This window comes from Mauremys reevesii, linkage group 10 (assembly GCF_016161935.1).
Source record: "Mauremys reevesii isolate NIE-2019 linkage group 10, ASM1616193v1, whole genome shotgun sequence".
Taxonomy (NCBI): Eukaryota; Metazoa; Chordata; order Testudines; family Geoemydidae; genus Mauremys; species Mauremys reevesii.
This window is the reverse complement of record NC_052632.1, coordinates 52,385,754-52,406,427: the sequence shown is the minus strand read 5'-3', so window position 1 is coordinate 52,406,427 and position 20,674 is coordinate 52,385,754. Positions and strand designations below refer to the sequence as shown.

At 49.4% G+C, this 20,674-nt stretch overlaps 1 protein-coding gene across 2 annotated transcripts in view; it reads right to left on the bottom strand.

Annotated features, from left to right (window-relative positions):
• SRL (sarcalumenin) overlaps window positions 1-20,674 on the bottom strand; it is a 101,703-nt gene that overhangs the window by 5,573 nt on the left and 75,456 nt on the right. For both annotated transcript variants that reach the window (XM_039491793.1, XM_039491794.1), the window contains 2 exons: window positions 1,742-1,858; window positions 192-425 (listed from right to left, as the gene is read on the bottom strand). In XM_039491793.1, the coding sequence (XP_039347727.1) occupies window positions 192-425; window positions 1,742-1,858 (351 nt within the window). The remainder of the gene's footprint in view (window positions 1-191; window positions 426-1,741; window positions 1,859-20,674) is intronic.

Here is a 20,674-nt window from a genome sequence, read left to right as displayed (position 1 = left end):
GGCCTCAGGAGATCTTGGTTCTCTTCCTGGATCAGCCACTGTCACTTTTTTTCCCATCTGTAAAACAGGGAAAATGCTACAGCGCTTTGAGATCTACTGATGAACAGCATTGTAGAAGAGAACATTTATCTCACATTTATAATGCTCCTTCTTTTCTGGTCTCTCTTACAATGAACAAAGCAGGTTACTACCTCGTTCCTGTTGCTTGCGGTTTTCAATGATGCCCGGTGTGTCTACAAAGGTGACCCGCTCTAAAAGCTTATGAGGCACCTCTATCCCGATCAGCTTCTCCAGGAAGTTCTGCCCAAACTTTTCGAGGGGCGAAAAGGAGCGTGCGCTGTCAGCAGCCATCACGATGCCCTCGATGGTCTTCAGCTTTGGGCCGTGCATGATGACCGTGAACTCAGAGGTGGTGGGTTCGGCCCCTGTCCAGTAACAAGAGAAGCAGAGCAGGTCAGCTGTAAAATCTAAGGTGTCCTGCTGGAAATGAGTCAGACTCTGTGTCTGAGACTATCTGCGGAGGATACTGCTTACTCATGAATATACAGAGGGTGATCCAAAGCAACAGGTATGGTCAGAGAGCATCTTGCAATATCATGTACCTTATGCCTGTAGAATGTCTTGAGGAAACGCAGGGCAAGTCTACACTACAAAATTAAGTCAACCTAAGTTAGTTCGATGTACAGCCACCACAGTAATTAAATTGCTTTGCATGTCCACACTACAGTCCTTGTGTCCTCACCGGGACTGTCAGTGTGGGGCATTGTGGGACGGCATCTGAAAGGCAGCAAGTGTCGATGTAAGTGACGTAGTGTCTACACTGACACTGCATCGACCTAACTACATCAACCTATGGGCTATGCCTCTCATGGAGGTGGAGTTATTAAGTCGGTGTAGTGGGCAGATTACACCGGTGGCATTTTGGTGTAGACACTTACAGAGTTAGGTTGATATAGGCTGCCTTATGTCGACCTAACTCTGTAGTGTAGAGCAGGTTGTAGCTATTCCATGGATGCACGAGTGCCGTTTTTCCTGCAGTGGTTAATCTACACTGAGACATCATGAATGTGAAAAGCACTATAAAGGACCAACTCCTGCTCTGCTTTCTAGTGCCTTGATTCTCCCTATGCCCAGAGCTCAGTACAGTTTTTAATTCAGCAGTGCTACGCTCAGCTGTGTTCAAGGATAAAAGGGAGTGGGAGCTGAGAAGAGGAGATGGGAAATGTCACGCCTGTTGTTAAAGTAAATTAATTGGCTCCATGCGTGGAGGGGAAGGATAGAAGAAAAGGGCAAGTTCCCCTTGTTAGAGGATTGTTACTCTGCTGGCCTAGAAGGTGACCTGCAGTGCGATGCCCTATCGGGTTGGAAGATCTCAGTCCTGAGCCTCTGGACTGCAGGAAGTGGGAATGCTGCGGAGGCAGATGCACAGCTTGATCCTGGGGGGTGAAGAGGGGAAGAGGAATCTCATCAGTCTCTCTCTGCACTAACTCCTCTGACTCTTACAGGAGCAGGGTTGCAAGGATTCAAGCCCTCCCTGACCAAAGAGATGGCTGTCACCTAACAGCCTGGGGGGTTGCAATGAATAAAAAGAGAGGTTCAAAGAGCAGCTGGGGACAATGTTTACCAGCCAAGCTCTGGCTGGAATTGACTTGAGAAGTGAATGTATGAGTGACAATGCCTGCTTGTACCCTTTGCACAGCACATTAAGCAGAAACAATGGGCAAGCCGGAGTGCATGTTACCTGTGTACAGCTGGTAGGGCGTGTCGTCCAGTCCTAGGAGGTAGTTTATCATGGTGGATTTGCCAACGCTCCATGGTCCCAAGAACAGCACCATTGGCTTGGACGTAATCTCCCCATCTGCAGAGAGGAAATAACAAAAGGAAGTGAACAAGCACTAGAATTTGAGCTCCCTGCTGTAACGAATGTCCCAGCTGAAGAGTGAACAAGAGCCGCCCCATCCCACACCCTTAGCTAAATGTTCCAAGCTCAGGGAAATGTTCTAAAGTTCCTTCAGCTGTTTGCAAGAGCAGGGCATAGCGACTGACTCGCGCGGGGCCAGGGTCACGGATACGCGGGTGCACACATGCTACTTATGCTGCTAGGGTTGTGCATAGCTTCAGAACCCTGGTACTGGGACTGAATATGTGGAACAAAACAGTCCAGTCTGTGACTGACCCAGGTGCCCAATGTTAGATAAGTCTGTGCTGGTGCTAGACAGTCAGGAGACTCCTTCAGTCTGATCATTCATCTGTGAGATGGAAGAAATGATACGAACTTGATTTCTGCCCTCCTGACTATATTCAGAGTGGAACGAGCCTCACCCTTTGGCTGTCTGATGATGTACAGCCCTACGGCTGGACCTCTGTCCACATGCTGCAGTGAGCAACCCCACCAAATGTGCATTGCTTGTGGTGCACAATAGGGTTAAAGTCCTGATCCAACTTCCACCAAAGTCAATGGAAAGATGCCCATTGACTACAGTAGGAGTTGGGGCAGACCTCACTGAACAGTGGTTCTGTAGGAGCTTCATATGTGGATGACCACACATGTCCCAATGGTTATTGTGCTTTAGAATTCTATTAAGTGGAGATGGACAAATTCGGGGTAATTCCAGGATCTCCTAGTACCTCCAATTCAAAGCACCACCCGACCCAGCCATAGGTATTTAACTGATTCCACCCCTCCTGGCCATCTTGGATTATTGCATAAAAGTCCCCTCAGGCTGACCCTACCCGAATTATGCAAGGTCTTGAAAGGAATGTTTTTCTACTCCATTTTTGAAGACGGATTTGCTTAGTGAATTTTGAGTTCGTTTTTGCAGGCATCTTTTTGCAGGCAGCAGTGCATTCCCAAAAATATGCATGCACCTTCAAAAACATGCCCTTGTGCACGCCAAGCAGGCCATTGTAACTGCAATTATTTCTTTTGTGGAAGCAAATTGGCAATTTGTGTGGACACAGGCATTTTTTGCACGGGGAATGGACATGCATGCATTTTTGCAGGTGCCCCTTTTACAGCTTCTTTTAGAACACAAATCAATTGGAGATTTTGCCATGATCCCCATGATACAAGAGGTGCAAGGCCAGGCGCAGAGGCTGGGCAGACTGACACAATGGGGCTGGCAGCCGGGGAACATTACATGCCCCAGCTGGTAGGGCCAGTAGGAAACTCATCAAGGGCCTGATCTTGCACCTTTACAATCAATGGGAGTTTTGCTGTGGACTTTCATGGGATCAGGGCATAAGGGCCTGATCCTGCAGCCCCTTACTCAGGTGAGGAGTACTTCAAGTGAGGCTACTCATGTAACTAGCCCTACTGAAGTCAATGGCAAGAATTACTGAGGTGAGGTTCTGCAGGATCAAACCTGGAGCCATCTGCTGAGAAGCATGCACAACTAACATCACCAAGGGGCCACAGGGAGTTGCTGTGTTCAGCACATCCAAGGATTCAGGCCTGATCCACCTGGCACTTAAAAAGAGACAAGCAAAGGAAGACTGCTGAGGATGCTGCAGAGGATGTTGCACAAAGAGCCCATGAAGAGACCCATGGAGAGTCTGGGCCTCAGCACAACCACAGCGAGGGAAAGAGATGTGTGAGAAACATCTCCGGACCAGCGATCAGGCACACTGCCAGCATAACCTACTCAGTGCAGTGCTCTGTCACCCTCCAGTGGTGGTTGGGCCACAAACACACAAAGGTTGATGAGCCTGCCATAGTCTGGTCCCTCATCGCTGTGTTTCGATTGCCAGAAGCTGGGACTGAACAACAGGAGATGGATCACTTGATGATTGCCCTGTGCTATTCATTCCCTCTCAAGCATCTGGCACCGCCACTGTCAGAAAACGGGAGACTGGGCTAGATGGACCATTGGCCTGATCCAATATGGCTGTTCTTATGTTAGCTCAGGCAGTAAAGGCTCATGTTTTGAGAGCTACCCGTCCCAAGTTCAGTTGTGGCTCCTGATGAGCTGCTCAGGGGGCGCAGTGTAACACTAACATTTAAAGAATTGTTTCCATGTTCTAAAACTGAAACCATTGCCTACGACGGGAAAGGGAGGGCATATGTTGAAAACAACCATGTAGTTTATAGCATTTACTCTGCATAATAATTTATTATACCTATTGCTTTACATTAACTTAAATCCTATATCATATACTGTATAATAAATGTCATTATAGAAATAAAGTAAAATGTATAATTGATACAAATATATAATACAGGCAATATGTTCATATGGAAATAATATATTATTGTATCTACAAATAATGTATTATCCATATATAAAGCAAAACATATCACCAGCAATATGGGTTATACTTTTGCACTAAGGTCTCAGAATGCTTTACAAATAAGAATGAATTAATCCCTGCAATCTCTCTGGCTCCGACTTAGGGCAGCACTTACCCATCTGCTTAAAATCAGTGGGGCTTAGAGCTGGGCAGGAAGTGATTTTCCCATTCTAGGAAGATATTTGAGATTTTTAAAAAAAATGGTTTGGATCAACTGAGACATTTTGCTTCAATTTCAACTATTTTTTAATTTTAAAAGTTGGGGGTTTGTTTTTTTACTATAATGAGCTCAAATTTGGAAACTAACATTTGTTTCAAACTGGGAAACCAGAATTTTTGGTTTCAAAACTTGTTTTTCAATATTTCTTCGAGTCGAGAATTTTGGCCAAACTGACCCTTTCCTGTTTTGATTTTGATGAATCAACATTTTCAACAAGAAAACAGTTACTAGGAAATTCCTGACCAGCTTGAGTGGGATTTAAGAAGGTGCTTGAGTACTTTCCTGGGTAGGACCCTTGTGAGGTAGTGAAATATTCTTCTTCTAATGTTATAGATGGGGAAACTGAGGCACAGGGAGGCGACAAGAATGGCACAAGGTTACCTAGAGACTCTGAAGCAGAATCATAGAATCATAGAATCTCAGGGTTGGAAGGGACCTCAGGAGGTCATCTAGTCCAACCCCGTGCTCAAAGCAGGACCAAACCCAACTAAATCATCCCAGCCAGGGCTTTGTCAAGCCTGACCTTAAAAACCTCTAAGGAAGGAGATTCCACTACCTCCCTAGGTAACCCATTCCAGTGCCTCACCACCCTACTAGTGAAAAAGTTTTTCCTAATATCCAACCTAAACCTCCCCCTCTGCAACTTGAGACCACTGCTCCTTGTTCTGTCATCTTCTACCACTGAGAACAGTCTAGATCCATCCTCTTTGGAACCCCCTTTCAGGTAGTTGAAAGCAGCTATCAAATCCCCCCTCATTCTTCTCTTCTGCAGACTAAACAATCCCAGTTCCCTCAGCCTCTCCTCATAAGTCATGTGCTCCAGCCCCCTAATCATTTTTGTTGCCCTCCGCTGGACTCTCTCCAATTTATCCACATCCTTCTTGTAGTGTGGGGCCCAAAACTGGACACAGTACTCCAGATGAGGCCTCACCAGTGCTGAGTAGAGGGGAATGATCACATCCCTTGATCTGCTGGAAATGCCCCTACTTATACAACCCAAAATGCCATTAGCCTTCTTGGCAACAAGGGCACACTGTTGACTCATATTCAGCTTTTCGTCCACCGTAACCCCTAGGTCCTTTTCTGCAGAACTGGAAGGCAATCCAGATCAACCAGTTCCCAACCCCTGGCCTTACCCCCACTCTGAGCTGAGAATTCTTATGGCTCCAGTCTGTACAAGACAGCTGAATATTGTATTAAATGGTGCCAATTGCATAATATTTCAAACATACTTTGCATGGGGAAATGGTGTTTGTTTGACAGAAATGGGGTGGGGGTCTGGGGGGGGGGAGCTTTGTGTGTGCTGCCAAGAGCCACAGGGATTTCTGCCATAGTGGGAGAGGCAATTTTACATCACACCCCTGCTGGGAGTCACGTTTTGTCTCTGGGCACCACCCCTGAATTGCCTCAGAGGGACTTTCCCCGGATATTTCCTCTTTTGGCCCCATCCCCCTTTCCAGCAGCTCACCCCTTTCTGAACTCTAGAGGTGAAATCATGCCCCATTGAACTCAATGGGAGCTTTGCCCTTGACTTCAGTGGGGCCATGATTTCACCTAGGTGGCCTTCACCCCCTTTTGCACAACCTAAAAACTCAACATTGGTACAACTTGGGGCACTTAGCCATGGAGCTCTGATTCCTGGCACCCTACGTGCAGCATTCACCGAGGACTGTGATGTTGGGTCTAGTGGTGTTCCTTGAAGTCAGTTGGAAGGGATGCTGGTGAGCGAAATGAGAAACTTCTTTCTCTCCCTCCAGCCCTGATGCTGAGCTCTCTGCCTGGACAGTGGTCCCAGCTCAGGGAGTGAGAGGTCAGAAATGGCATGTGGTCACCAATCACCAGGGGCAAGTTGTCAGTCCTCAGCGTTGTCCCTGTGCTTCTCTCTCCCCGTCTCTGCCCTCAAACCCTCACCTCTCCCTGCATGGGAGCTCAGACAAGAGCTTTAATCTGGAGTGAAGCTTTTCTCTCCTGGGGTTGTCAATGAGGAAAGAAAACAGCTCTGGTGGCAGTAAACATAAGAACAGCCATAATGAGTCAGACCAAAGGTCCATCGAGTCCAGTATCCTGTCATCCAACAGTGGTCAATGCCAAGTGCTCCAGAGGAATGAACAGAACAGGTAAGCACCCAGTGATCCATCCCCTGTCTCTCATTCCCAGCTTCTGGCAAACAGAGGCTAGGGCAGTGGTCACCAACCCATTGATCCTGGAGCCTCTGCCAGTTGATTGCAATCTCCGGGCCACTAAAAGTCTGGCAGCACAGCGGGGTTCAGGCAGATTGCCTGCATGCCCTGGCCCCACGCTGGTCCCGGACGCGGCTGGCTGGTGGCACGTCTCTGCGACCTCTGTGTGTGTGTGTGTGTGTGTGTGTGTGGTCTCTGCGCGCTGCCCCCACCCCCAGCACTGTCCCCACAGCTCCCATTGGCCAGTTTCTGACCAATGGGAGCTGCGGGGGCAGTGTTTGTGGGCGTGGGCAGCACATGGAGACCAGCTGCCCCCCTTCTTCCCAGGGGCTGCAGAAACATGCCAAAAGCCAGCCGCTTCCGGGAACGGCATGGGGCCAGGACAGGCAGGCAGCCTGCCTGAGCCCCACTGTGCTGCTGACTGAGAGCTGCCTGTGGTAAGCGCCTCCCTGTAGGAGCCTGCGCCTTGCCCTTCCTCCTGCACGCGAACCCCCTACCCCAGTCCGGAGTCACCTCCTGCACCCAAACTTCCTCCCAGACCCCTCACCTCCTCCTGTACTCCAATCCGCTGCACCAGCTCGGAGCCACCTCCTGCACCAAACTCCCTCCCAGAGCCTGCACCCCTCCCCCGCTCCTCCAGTGCCGGGTTTACAATGGCACCAGTGGCACCATGGAGCCAGGCCCATGCTCAGAAGGGGCCCAGGCCTGCCCTGCTTGCACTGCACCCCAAGATTTTGCCAGCCCACTGGATCCCCACTCCCATCACTTGCTCCTTTTGCCCCCCTGGTCCCACCCACTGTCTCCTCTCTGCCCCCTGGCCAGACCCCAGTGCACTTCCAGCTCCGGACAGTCTCTGCTTCCCACCGCCTGTGGCGCCCCACCTGTCTCCCTGGAGTTGAGCCACCTGGGACTAGTGCAGAAGCCTGGCCAGTCTTGGCCAGATGGGGCGGGGGACAGTATGGGGGGCTAGGCTGGGTCCCTCCAGGCAAGTGGGTTTTGAGGGAGCCTGACAGGGCAGGGTGTGGCCTGGCTGATCGTGCCACTCCCAAGGGGCTGGAGCAATTCCCCACCCCGGGACCAGCTCTGGCTGCACTGCTGGCTCAGCCCGGCAGACACAGTCACTGCCCAGCAGGGCCGGTGAGTGCGGCTGGGAGGCAGGGCATGGGGGAGTGGGTCTCTGGGAAGTCTGGGGGGGGAGTGCTGGGCTGTGAGGGGGTGGGGAAGATCTGTGTGTGTTGGGGCACTAGGGAGTGAGGGTTCTGTGTGGGGTGCTGGGCAGTTGTTGTGGGGCTCTGGGCAGGGGACACTGGGCAGGGGTGGTGTCGTGCAGGGTGCCGTGCATTTGTGGGAGGTCTGGGGGGGTATTGCAGAGGTGCTGACTTTCTGATTTCCCTGGGGGTGCTTGACCCTGCTCTGCCCCATGCCCTGCCTCCACTCCATCCTTTCCCCCAAGGTCCCATCTCCATGTTACCTCTTCTTGCCCCTGCTCCATCCCTGCCCCACCTCTTTCTGTCCCATTCTGCACTCTCCCCTGAGTGTCCCCAGCCCTCGCTCCCCGTGCCCCCCCCAGCACCTCCTGCCTGCTGCTGAACAGCTGATCAGCAGTGGGTGGGAGGTGCTGGGGGCAAGGAGGAGGAGCTGATTGGCAGGGCCGCCGGTGGGTGCTCAACACACACAATTTTTTTCTTGTGTGTGCTCCAGCCCCAAAGCACCCATGGAGTCGGTGCCTATGGAGTGTTGGGCATGGGGGCTGCATGGTATGGGCCCACCCCCGAGGGGAAGGGGCGTGCTGGCAGCATGTAAATAGAGCCCTCGCACTGGGCTGGGCAGAGTGGGGCTGCCCCTGCCATGCCACGCTCCATTGCCCCTGGCTGGCCCCTCACTCTAGGGACTGACCTCCCTTCGCCATGCTCCATTGTCTCCATGGGGGTCCACAAATATGTTTGGTGCCAGGCCAACAAAAGGTTACTCTGGCCCTGCCTCCTGTACCCCAATCCCCTGCCAGAGCCGCGCCTGCACCCAAACTCCCTTCCAAAGCCCACACCCTCTCCTGCACCCCAACCCCCTGCCCCAGCCTGGAGCCCCCTCCTGCACCCAAACTCCCTCCCAGAGCCCGCACCCCTCACCCTCTCCTGCACACCAACACTCTGCCACAACCCGGAGCCCCCTCCTGCACCCAAACTTCCTCCCAGAGCTTGCACCCCTCACTCCTACACCCCAAGCCCCTGCCCTAGGCTCAGCCAATGCACAGAATGTTACACTCATTTGTGACAATCCCTGAAGGATTTTGGATCTATAAACCACAAATGACACTAATAAAAAGTAAAATTCATGAAATGTCCAATGAATTCTATGAGATTAGGTACAGTATGACGAGACCCCTGCACCCAAACTCCCTCCCAGAGCTTGCACCCCTGACTCCTGCACCCCAACCCTCTGCCCCAGGCTCAGCCCAGAGCCCCCTCCTACACTTCAAACCCCTCAGCCCCAGCCCAACACCTGCACCCCCTCCTGCACCCCAACTGCCTGCCCCAGCCTGGTGAAAGTGAGTGAGAGTGGGGGAGAGCAAGCGATGGAGGGAGGGGGGAATGGAGTGAGTGGGGAGAGGCCTCAGGGAAGGGGCAAGATAGATCCTGGGTTGATCTTAAATTCAAAAAGTGATCTTGTGCATAAAAAGGTTGGAGACCACTGGGCTAGGGACACCATACCTGCTCATCCTGGCTTATAGCCAATGATGGACCTATCCTCCATGAATTTATCTAGGTTTTTTTTTTAACACTGTTATAGTCTTGGCCTTCATAACATTCTCTGGCAAGGAGTTCCACAGGTTGACTGTGTGTTGTGTGAAAAAAAACTTCCTTTTGTTTGTTTTAAACCTGCTGCCTATTAATTCCATTTGGTGACCCCTGGTTCTTGTGTTATGAGAAGGAGTAAATAAAAACCTCCTTATTTACTTTCTCCACACCACTCATGATTTTATAGACCTCTATCATATCCCCCCCTCCCTTAGTCATCTCTTTTCCAAGCTGAAAAGTCCAGGTTTTATTAATCTCTCCTCATATGGCAGCCATTTCATCCAATCATTTTTGTTGCCCATTTCTGACTCTGTTCCAATTCCAATATTTCTTTTTTGAGCTGGGGCGACCACATCTGCACACAATATTCAAGATGTGAGTTTACCATGGATTTATAGTGACGCAATGAGATATTTTCTGTTTTATTATCTATCCCTTTCTTAATGATTCCCAGCATTCTGTTCACTTTTTTGACTGCTGCTGAACATTGAGTGGATGTTTTCAGAGAACTATCCATAATGACTCCAAGATCTTTCTTGAGTGGTAACAGCTAATTTAGACCCCATCACTTTGTATGTATAGTTTGGATTATGTTTTCCCAATGTGCATTACTTTGCATTTATCAACATTGAATTTCATCTGCCATTTTGTTGCCCAGACACCCAGTTTTGAGGGATTCTTTTGTAGCTCTTTGCAGTCTGCCTGGGACTTAACTATCTTGAGCAATTTTGTATCATCTGCAAATTTTGCTACCCCACTGTTTGCCCCTTTTTCCAGATCATTTATGAATATATTGAACAGGACTGGGTCCAGTACAGACCCCCTAGGGGACACCACTATTTACCTCTCTCCTTCTGAAAACTGACCATTTATTCCTATCATTTGTTTCCTATTTTTTAAACAGTTACCAATCTATGAGAGGACCTTCCCTCTTATCCCATGACAGCTTACTTTGCTTAAGAACCTTTGGTGAGGGGCCTTGTCAAAGGCTTTCTGAAAATCTAAGTACATTATATCCACTGGATCCCCCTTGTCAATATGCTTGTTGACCCCCTTCAAAGAATTCTAGTAGATTGGTGAGGCATGATTTCCCTTTACAAAAACCATGTTGACTCTTCCCCAACAAATGGTGTTCATCAAGGCTTCTGACAATTTTGTTTCAACCAGTTTACCCGGTACTGAAGTCAGGCTTACTGGCCTGTAATTGCTGGGATCACCTCTGGAACCTTTTAAAAATTGGCATCATATTAGCTATCCTCCAGTCATTTGGTGACTGGTGTGCAGACAATGCACACGTGACAACGAGGAACCTTTAAACAGCAGATCTGAAGCTCCAGCACCAAGGGAGGGATCTTGTCCTTAACCCATTGCCACTGGGTTACAGGGAAACAACATTTCTCATGCCAAGGTGCGCAGCCAGGACATCTGTGGGGGTGCTCAGCTGGTGCTCCAGACCTGCTACTGCTCACCTGCAATTAGCACAGTAGGTGCACCCTGGGCCTTCCGTGGCACCGTGGGATTGCAGCTGGACAGACATTTTAGGCTCGGTTTTCAGAGGTGCTGAGTACCTGCAGCTCCATCTGAAGGCATGGGTGCCACAGAACATTGGGCAGTAAAACTCTCCTGCTTCCCAGTCTTACCTTTCTGCACTCCCTTCTCCATCTCCTAGCACAGCACAGCACTTCCCTCCCACCCCCCGCCTCTCTCTCACTGGTCTCTTTCCCTTTCCCCTTCCTTAGGGGATGTCTACACTGCCTCCCGGGGTGTGATTTGCAGTTCATATAGACATTCCTGTGCTCCAGCTCGCTCATTACAAAGAGCAGCGAGGACGCTGCAGTGCTGGCATCGGTATTGGCTGTAGAACGTACTGGGGGGGTCAGGTGGGCTTGTGAAACCCATGCTGAAGCCTACACGGCTGCCTTGTCACTGCTAGGTTTAGTGAGCTAGCTAGAGTACAGCTAGTGCGGGTACGTCTGCACCAGTGGCCAGTCACACCCTGCCCGCAGTGGAGACACGAGGAAGTGAGAGAAACAGCCAGTGTCACCTCTACTCGAGTAGCTGCAAATTCCTAGAAGGCACCAGCCACACATGGGGATTTTTACTTTTCACTAAACACAGCTGGTTAAACAAATCTTAGCAAACAAAGAACATTTCCAGTTTACAGGCCCCCCAAGCTGGTTCTCTGCTGATCACCATGTAGAGTTCAGGGCAACTCGTTTGGGGTCTGGCATTTCCTCTCTCTGTTGCCATGGTTTTGCGCTGTGGGCCTACCAAAGCTAGAGGTTTTCACAAGATGAACAGGGCACTAGAGCGTTGCTATTTTCTCTTCTCTTGCCAACACTTAACATAGCTAAACCTAAAGAATACAACAGTGGGATTCAGAGCCTCTCCAGTTACAGGTCCGACGTCAGCAAGCAAGAGAAATGAACCCTATCCAGCCAGAAGCAGGAACAGCAGGGGAGCAGACAGACCAACGGGTGCTCATAAGCAAAAATTGCCCCCTTTTCCACAGCAGAGCAATAAGACTTTTCAATTCAACCGAAAACCCTTTTCAAAAGTGCAGCATCACCAATCAGGAGTCCCCTGGTGTTTCATTTAGTTCAGTGCTGTAAATGTGCAACCCTCCGGCTAGTCTCTGTGCTGGCTTGTGCCATGGGAGCTTCAGCTCAAAGGCTTAGACATTGGAGCATTATGGTTCCCAGTGGATAACAATTTGTGGGAGGGGGCAGGGCCAGCTGGCCACAGATGACCTATATTGCATACATGTGAGAGAGATCTTTTACCCCTGGGCGACTGATTGGTGGACACTGAACTTTGGAGGCTGAGCCCTTGCCAACAAGAGGGATGTTGCATCTTATGAGAGAAAAGGTTCATTCCAGACTGAAGCGGCATTCATGAGCAACTGCACAGCACAGGCCCTGAGACCCGTTCACTGCCCTCACACCTTGCCAGAGGGCAGGGCGGACCGAGGCTAAAAGGGACCAGCAGGTGCAGGGTGTGATGTATGTTGTTTTAGTAACTGTGGTGTTTGCATGGAGGAGCGGTGAAACAGGAGTGCTCATTTCCAGAGCAGAAGGAGGGGGATGACTGGAGTGAGAACTTTCCTGGAGAAGGGAGAATGGGATTTTCTATGGTCATACCTTCTCATATGCAAAGGGGCAGCATTTCTCCCCCACCCTGTGGAGAGACCATAAGTGCTGCAGAAGCATCTCCCACAGCAGCATTCTTTGCGATGTTCTAGGACATGGGAAGGCGAGATCATACAAATGGAGGGGGACATGATTGTGTGATGGCAGCCAGATAGTCCCTCTCACTGCTTTCCTCACAGCCTCCCTAGCTTGGTGTTTTTCCTTACTTAAGAGATCCAGGTTAACAGTCCGGGTCTCAGGCCACGTCTCCCAGTCCAGCTGAGATATAAGTGTTTAACACACAGGCCAAGTTCTAGGATCCCACCACATGCTCATCTGAGGTCAGAATTTGGCCCTTGGATTAGAACCTTGAAATGGGAATTTTAAAGAAGGGGGCACATAAGAAGATAAGAACAGCTGTAGTGGGTCAGACCAACGGTTCATCTAGCCCAGTATCTTGTCTTCTGACAGTGGCCAGTGACTGAAACTTCAGAGGGAGTGTAGAGAACAGGGCAATTTTGAGTGACTGTCCATAGTTGTCTACTCCCAGATTCTGGCAGTTGGAGGTTTAGGGACACCCAAGCATGGGGTTGCATCCCAGACCATCTGGGCTAATAGCCATTAATGGATCTATCCACCAATAACTTAGTTAATTCTTTTTTTAACCCAATTATACTTTTGGCCTTGACAACATCCCCTGCCAATGAGTTCCACAGGTCGACGGTGTGTTGTGTGAACAAATACTTCCTTTTGTTTGTTTTAAACCTGCTGCCTATTAAGTTAATCGAGTGACCTATAGTTCTTGCATTATGTGAAGGGTAAATAACACTTCCCTATTCACTTTCTCCATACCATTCATGATTTCATAGACCTCTATCATAACCTGCCCCTCCCCCTTAGTCATCTCGTTTCGAAATTAAACAGTTCCAGTCTTTTTAATCTCTCCTCAGATGGAGAGATGTTCCATCCCCCTAATCATTTTTGTTTCCCTTCTCTGTACTTTTTCCAATTCTTATATATATATATGCGATAGGGTGACCAGAACTACACACAGTATTCAAGGTGTGGGCATGCCATGGGTTTATATAGAGGTGTTATGATGTTTTCTGTTTTATTATCTGTCCCTTTCCTAATGCTTGCTAACATTCTTAGCTTTTTTTTTTTTTGACTGCTGCTGCACATTGAGTGGACGTTTTCAGAGAACTATCTATGATGACTCCACACAAATGAAGTAGGTTCACTATTTGTCACTAGCAGCTCCCTTCCACAGACAGAAACAAACACCCACAATAACCCACACCAAAGGTAACTCAGCTCTGTAGGTAGTTCATCCATGGAGCTTGGGTGAGACTAAATTCATGTCCTGTAAGTGTCTCCTCACCCACACAGATCATGTGGCAAGAGTCTGTCCATCTCCAGGGTAACCTCTCCACCCTTAGCATCTCAGGATGGATCTCCAGGGGATTTAAGGTATGTGGTTATGATCCAAAAAGTGGCAAGAAGATACTGTGCCTGCTGCTGTTTCTCTCAGCCCATGAGATGTATTCACTGAGCTTACTGGTAAAATACAATTTTATTCCTGCCAGCCCTGCAGAGCCAATAAAGCTGCGGGAGAGCAAAGTGTGTTCCATTCTTCTCTGCCGCATGCATCATCAACAGAATCAAAAGCTCAGTGCCAAAAATTTCAGCTGAGAATTTCGCTTTGAGCAGGCATTTGGCGCTGAACTACAGCCACAAGTCTCATACTTGGGTTCAGGGGCAGCTCCAGGCACCAGCGCAGCAAACACGTGCCTGGGGCAGCAAGCCGCCGGGGGGAGGGGGGTGTGCTGGTCGCCGTGAGGGTGGGAGTCAGGCGGCCTTTGGCGGCATTTCTCCGGAAGGTCCACCGGTCTGCGGCTTCAGCAGTAATTCAGCGGCGGGTACGCCGAACGCGCAGGACTGTCAGATCACCCGCAGAAACACCGCCGAATCTGCGTGACCAGTGGACCGCCTGCAGGCATGCTGCCAAAGGCCGCCTGACTGCCGTGCTCAGGGCAGCAAAAAACAGAGCCGCCCCTGCTTGGGTTTGTCCAAATATTGTTTAAGTTGCTGCTTGAAGCTAAATAGCTCAAAGGAGACTGCAGCTCCCACACGATGGTGCCTGCAGCCAGGCTAGTTTGTAGCCTTCTCATCCTCAAGAGTCATGGCCCAGAATGGACCAGCAGACAGGAGAGAAGCGGAGGGTTTGAAGAGGTTCCATTGCATTCTGGTGGTTTCCTACAGCACTGGCTGCTTCTTGTCCTCTCATTATATCAGAGCCTGTCTCTGCTGATCTTTCCATCCCCTCCTGCTTGGGCATGAACTCAAAATCATGTCAGGATGCTGGTTTGAGGGCTGGGGAGAAGGGCTGTAGAGCTGGTTAAAAAAAAAATTCCCTGCACGGATGGATGCCTTTTGGGTGTGTTAGGCCTGAATAAAGATGTAGCACAAACCAGTTGTGCCAACCTGACTGGAGTCAAGCATCTAGAGGTTTCTGGGTAATCTCAGAGTGGAAAATACTGAGAAGCAGCATTGTCTCACAAAGAGTACAGAGCATCTCACAGTCCTGATAAACTTCTTGGTAGTCTGTGTGTTTGTTGTTTTTTTAACTTTTGTTTTCCTCCTCACATTCCTTTATATTGAGATATTAACAATTCAATGTTGTATCAGATATTATAAGACTAGGCATGTATTATTCTAATTTATACATGTCTGGGTTCTGGATGTTGAACAACGGATTGGGATCTAAATGATGAATGATATGTATATATATATATATACTAAGCTGTAAAGAGCTAATTGGTTTCTCTTTTCTTTTTTAGCTGTTCTTTTGCTGACACGTGCACTTGTCAATTTTTGTCACCTTGATTCTTTGCTGCTGTGTTGCTGTCTCTGCCTGTCAGACACTTGAATGTTGCTGTTCGAGTCCCCGACATGAGTCCTCTTTTGGCGACTCGACTGACTGACTGTTGTGGGATCAGGCGGGGGCTTGACTAGAGGCGCCGCGCCTCTGATTTAGACTGAGAGAGGCTGCCTGGTAATCTGATCTCTCTGCGAAGCGATAAGGGCTTAGTTCTGTGAACCAGCTGAAGCTCGTAGAAATCCAGCAACATCCACCTACCCGTTGAGTAGGGTCAAGGTTGCCTGGGTTAGAGTCCCAGTGCAGATTGTCGGGGTTCGAGTCCCCGACAGGTGGAAATTCAAAAGCCAAAAAATTTTGGCCAAAACTGACCAAACACACAGCACACCAGTTTGGAAATTCTGCAGTGCTTCATGGGAGTTGCAGTATGGGTGCCTCATGCTCCCATTCTCCTCTATAGGCTATGTTCCCTGGTCTGATTATAACCTCCATGATGCACCACACTCTTCCTGCTTGGGGAGGGGAGGCAATGCATCATGGGAGTGCCTTGCTGTGGTGGATCATGGGAGATGTAGTCTGGGCCGGAGACTGGCCCATAAAGGAGAATGGGGACTTGAGGTAACTGAACTACAAATCCCAGGAGCATTTCCAAATTGAAATATTTTGGTTTTCAAGTGTTTGGGTTTTTCAATGAAAAAATTTAAATTTTCCATGGAAAGCAGACACTTCTCATAAAAGATTCCATTGAGTCAAAATAAATTTCCATAAAAAAGCAATTTCTGTGAGAAATTTTTGTGCAGTGCTAGTTTATATTGTGTAGGGAAGCCATTTGTTTAATTTCTCACTTGTGAAATCTCAGCCAAATCCTCTGCTGGTATAACTCTACAGCCCGCTTGACTTAAACTGAGCTTAACCAATTTATACTAGTCATAGATCTGACCCCATATTCTTAAAACAACCATTTTGTCACTATTATCTGCCTCCTAAGCAAAGATTGCTATTACTTTGAACTCTCTACCATGTCAATAATATAAGAAAGAAGCATTCACAGTAAGGTCTTTAACTGTTCACGAATGTATCAGTCCCATTTATTTATTTATTTGAAAAAAATTAATAAATCTCTTTTGAAAACAAGTTAAAATAATTGTTTCCAGGATAGATTATTGCTAAAATGTCTTCCTAGGAAAAAAGAGACATCTCCACCTTTAAAAATGATCAGCACTGGAATTTTTGTATAGTAACTTTACAAGGGGTTATGGTGACAATAGCAAGTTATTAAAACATATAATCTGAAGAGTGTTCTATTCTAATGTGTTCTGGTTTTGTGGGGCTAAGTGTTTGATTAGCCAATGGTATTGGTTCTTATTCATAGCAATAAATGATCACATATAATACATGCAAATAGCTGAAATAGCAGCGCCTAAAGCCATCAGAGTAACTTCATCCTTCCTACATAAATTCTCCCTGGGATTTCAATAGGGCATAATTTACTTCTTCACTTCCTGTCCTAAACTACTGAGTAGTGTTACTGCACATTAATACACTGACATGTTCCTCTCCAGAAGTGGCTATTTAATAGCAGGGCCCAAGGTGATCCCTGTAGCTCTAGAGTTCATAAAGCACTTTGAGATTGTCAGGATGACAAGGGCCATATTTACTTCCAGTCACAGTCTCTGACTGTCATGTGACAGTGGTGAGAGTTCACATTTCCTTGCTCCCAGCTTCAGGGCCTCTGCAGACACAGTCACCGCCCACGGCTCTCAAGGGGATCCCTGCTCTTTGGCTCCAGAGTGCGTTCTGCCACACCAGACTCTCTCTGCTGTCTAGCTCTTCCCTTGCTCTGAGGAGCAGCGGGACTGGCACCTCAGGGCTGGTACTGAGCACCCAGGGCAGCAGGACCCTTACTGGTTCTTCATTAAGCAGGCTATTTTGCTTCCCTTGGGTGTTTCAGGAGGCCTATCTCACTGATATGACTCCAGCCAGGAGGCCCCATGCACACAGTCCTTACCTCTGTAGCCAGTGCAAGCTATGCATTCACCAGGTAATCTACCTGACCCTGCAGGGCTACTGAGCGCTATCCTGGGCTTCTCTAGCTTCGGGTGATGGCCTGTCTCCTTAAAAGCCTCTTTACAAACCGCAGTCACCTCTGCCCACAGTCCGAATCTGACCCTATTGCTAATGCTGAGATCAGTACCCCACAGTTGTGGCTAACACTGCTTGGCTCTCGCTTGAGCCCTGGGGCTATCACAGACTTGCCCCCAACATCCTTCCTCCTCACATTTCCTGCATGGGCTTCCAGACCCAGCAGACCTCAGCTGCCCTGTGTTCTCCCATGCCGCATCTGTAGGGCCCTACCAAATTCACAGCCTGAAAAAACACATCATGGACCATGAAGTCTGGTCTCCTCCCATGAGATCAGGTCTTTTGTGGGCTTTTATGTTATACTATATAGATTTCACAGGGAGGACCAGCATTTCTCAAATTGGAGGTCCTGACTCAAAAGGGAGTTGAAGGGGGGGCCACAAGGTTATTTTAGGGGGATTGCAGTATTGTCACCCTTACTTCTGCGCTGCCTTCAGATCTGGGTGGCTGGAGAGTGGCGGCTGCTGACTGAGGCCCCAGCTCTGAAGGCAGCAGTGCAGAAGTAGGGGTGGCAATACCGTACCATGCCACCTTTACTTCTGCGCTGCTGCTGGCGGGGGCTCTGCCTTCAGACCTGGGATCTCGACCAGCAGCCGCCGCTCTCTAGGGTGATCAAATGAGAGACGTGAAATATCAGGATGCGGGGGGAGGGGGGTGCCGGTGGAGCAACAACCCCCCCCCACCCAAAAAAAAAAAAACACAGCCCAGCAGCAGGAGGAAAAAACAAAAAGACAACCAACCACAAAAAACAACCAAGAGCTGCCAGAGCATAGAAAAAATTGGTGGGGGCTGAGCACCCACCGGCAGCTCCACACCCCACCCCCCTGCACCAGCTCGCCTTCGCTCTTCCTCTGCCTCCACCTCCCCTGATCTGGCGGCCGTGTCCTGCTTCTCCCCCCTCCCTCCAGCGCTTGCGCCGCCATACAGCTGATTAGCGCAAGCCTGGGAGGGAGGGGGGAGGAGGAGGAATGCGGTGTGCTTGGGGAAGAGGTGGGGCCAGGGCAGGGATTTGGGGACAGATCCAATAGGGCAGTGAGGGGGTGGGGCTGGGGGCGGGGATTTGGGGAAAGAGCCAGTGGGGGAGGGGGGCAGAGTCGGGGCAAGGCCAGGGTGGAGTTGGGGCGGGGGGGTGCGATCCCCCTCAGCCTGTGCGCTGGAGGGCAAAATATCGGGACAATTTGTGTCCCAACCGATGTTCGGTCGGGATGTGGGACAAACAAGTAAATATCGGGACAGTCCCAATAAAATCGGGACATCTGGTCACCCTACCGCTCTCTGGCAGGCAGTGCCATCTCCAGCAGCACAGAAGTAAGGGTAGCAGAACTGTAACCCCCCTACAATAACCTTGCAACCACCCCACAGCTCCTGTTTGGATCAGGACCCCTACAATTACAACACCATGAAATTTCAGATTTAAATAGCTGAAATAATGAAATTTATTATTTTTAAAATCCTATGGCTGTGAAATTGACCAAAATGGATCGTGAATTTGGTAGGGCCCTACTCATCTGCCACATCTGCCCACAGAACCCCAGGCTCCTAGGAGGGATTTTAATGGGGCTTCTCTGTTCTGTGGGGTGGGGAGATCTCCTTTACTGGCTCTTGCTCCAGCTCCCTTGCTGGGTGATTTCCATAGGCTCACTGTGTTGCTTGTCCCTTGCATTCCAGGGATGAAGCGATCATTCAGCAGTACCTTACTCAGGGTGTAGCCCATGTGTGGGGTAAGGCAGCATGAGTAAGGATGGCAGAGTGTGGCCCGTTGGCAACAGCATGCCCATGCCTGTGTTGCATCCCTGTTTGCAATGAAATGCTCCTCAGACACCACAGTTATCTGCTTCCTCTGCATGGGAAATGATTTATAAAGGTTTTCAGCTTTGCTCCCCACTGCAGGACTGTGCTGACCTGTCTTCGTGGCTGACTGTGTGATGGTTCATTGCTGTTCAGCATCTGGGGAGGGGGTCCTTCCACTCCGCCATCCCATGCCTCAGCAAGCTGAAAGGCTGCACTCTGGCATTTTCCTTGCCTCTTATTTCTGTGGGCTCAGAATGTGTCCACACCTGATGCCATGTGACAGTGGCAGCACCTCACAGAGAGAGTCACTTTCTTCTAGCCCTGCTCCAGAGACTTTTCTCCAGGCAGGGAAGCTGGGCTATCCATCCCCAGAGCAGAGCATCTGGCTAGGACCTTCCTACGGTCCCCCAAGTGGCTTCTTGCTACAGATTTAAAGCAGGAGAGGGGAAGTAACTTGCCCAAGGTCATCCAGCAGGCCAGTAGCAGAGCTGGAAATAGACCCCAGGTTTCCTGAGTGCTAGTTCAGTGCCCTAACCACTAGGCCATGCTGCCTCCTGAAGTATGTTTGTGTGTATTGTGTTGCATGTGGGACTTATACATACACCCATCAAAACGGGCAACAAGCTGAAAAATCTCTTACACTGTCATGCTGTGGAGCACACTTAGGCTGTAGTTTGGCAACAAGGTCTCCGCCTGCAACAGGGCCGTTGCCATGTGGCAGGATTCTAAGGCTATATGAATGGGCATGCTCACCCAGAGAGGTGCCCTTGTTGCACTGGGTTAACATGGGCCGTGACATTTTGCTTCTAACGTCAAAGCTCTCCTTAGAGGTTGCTTATCTCCAGAGCTTGCGCTAGCCGTTGGGTAGAGATGTTTGTGGTTAGGTCCATGGTGTATATGGTACATGCCAGGCCTGCCCCACAGCCGCTTGGGCTCCATTAATTGGAGACAAAAATTGCTTCGTTCAGTGTTTGATTTCAAAACGTGACTGTCTCCAAAACACACATTACAACCTGACGAGTGGGGGTAACAGCACAGCAAAGACCACAGATTGACTGTAATGGGGTGCACTCACCTCTTGCAAGTGACCCCGTCTCAGTGCATGTGCCTGTTCTCTCTCTCTCGGTTTGTGGTGGGGCCTGGTGACTCAGCCCTCTGGTTGAGTCACACACAGTCAGTATGTGAAATAAAAACAAAGCAAACGCTTTAGGGTACAAATCCAACAGGGGCCTTTCTCAGGGCCCTCTGTA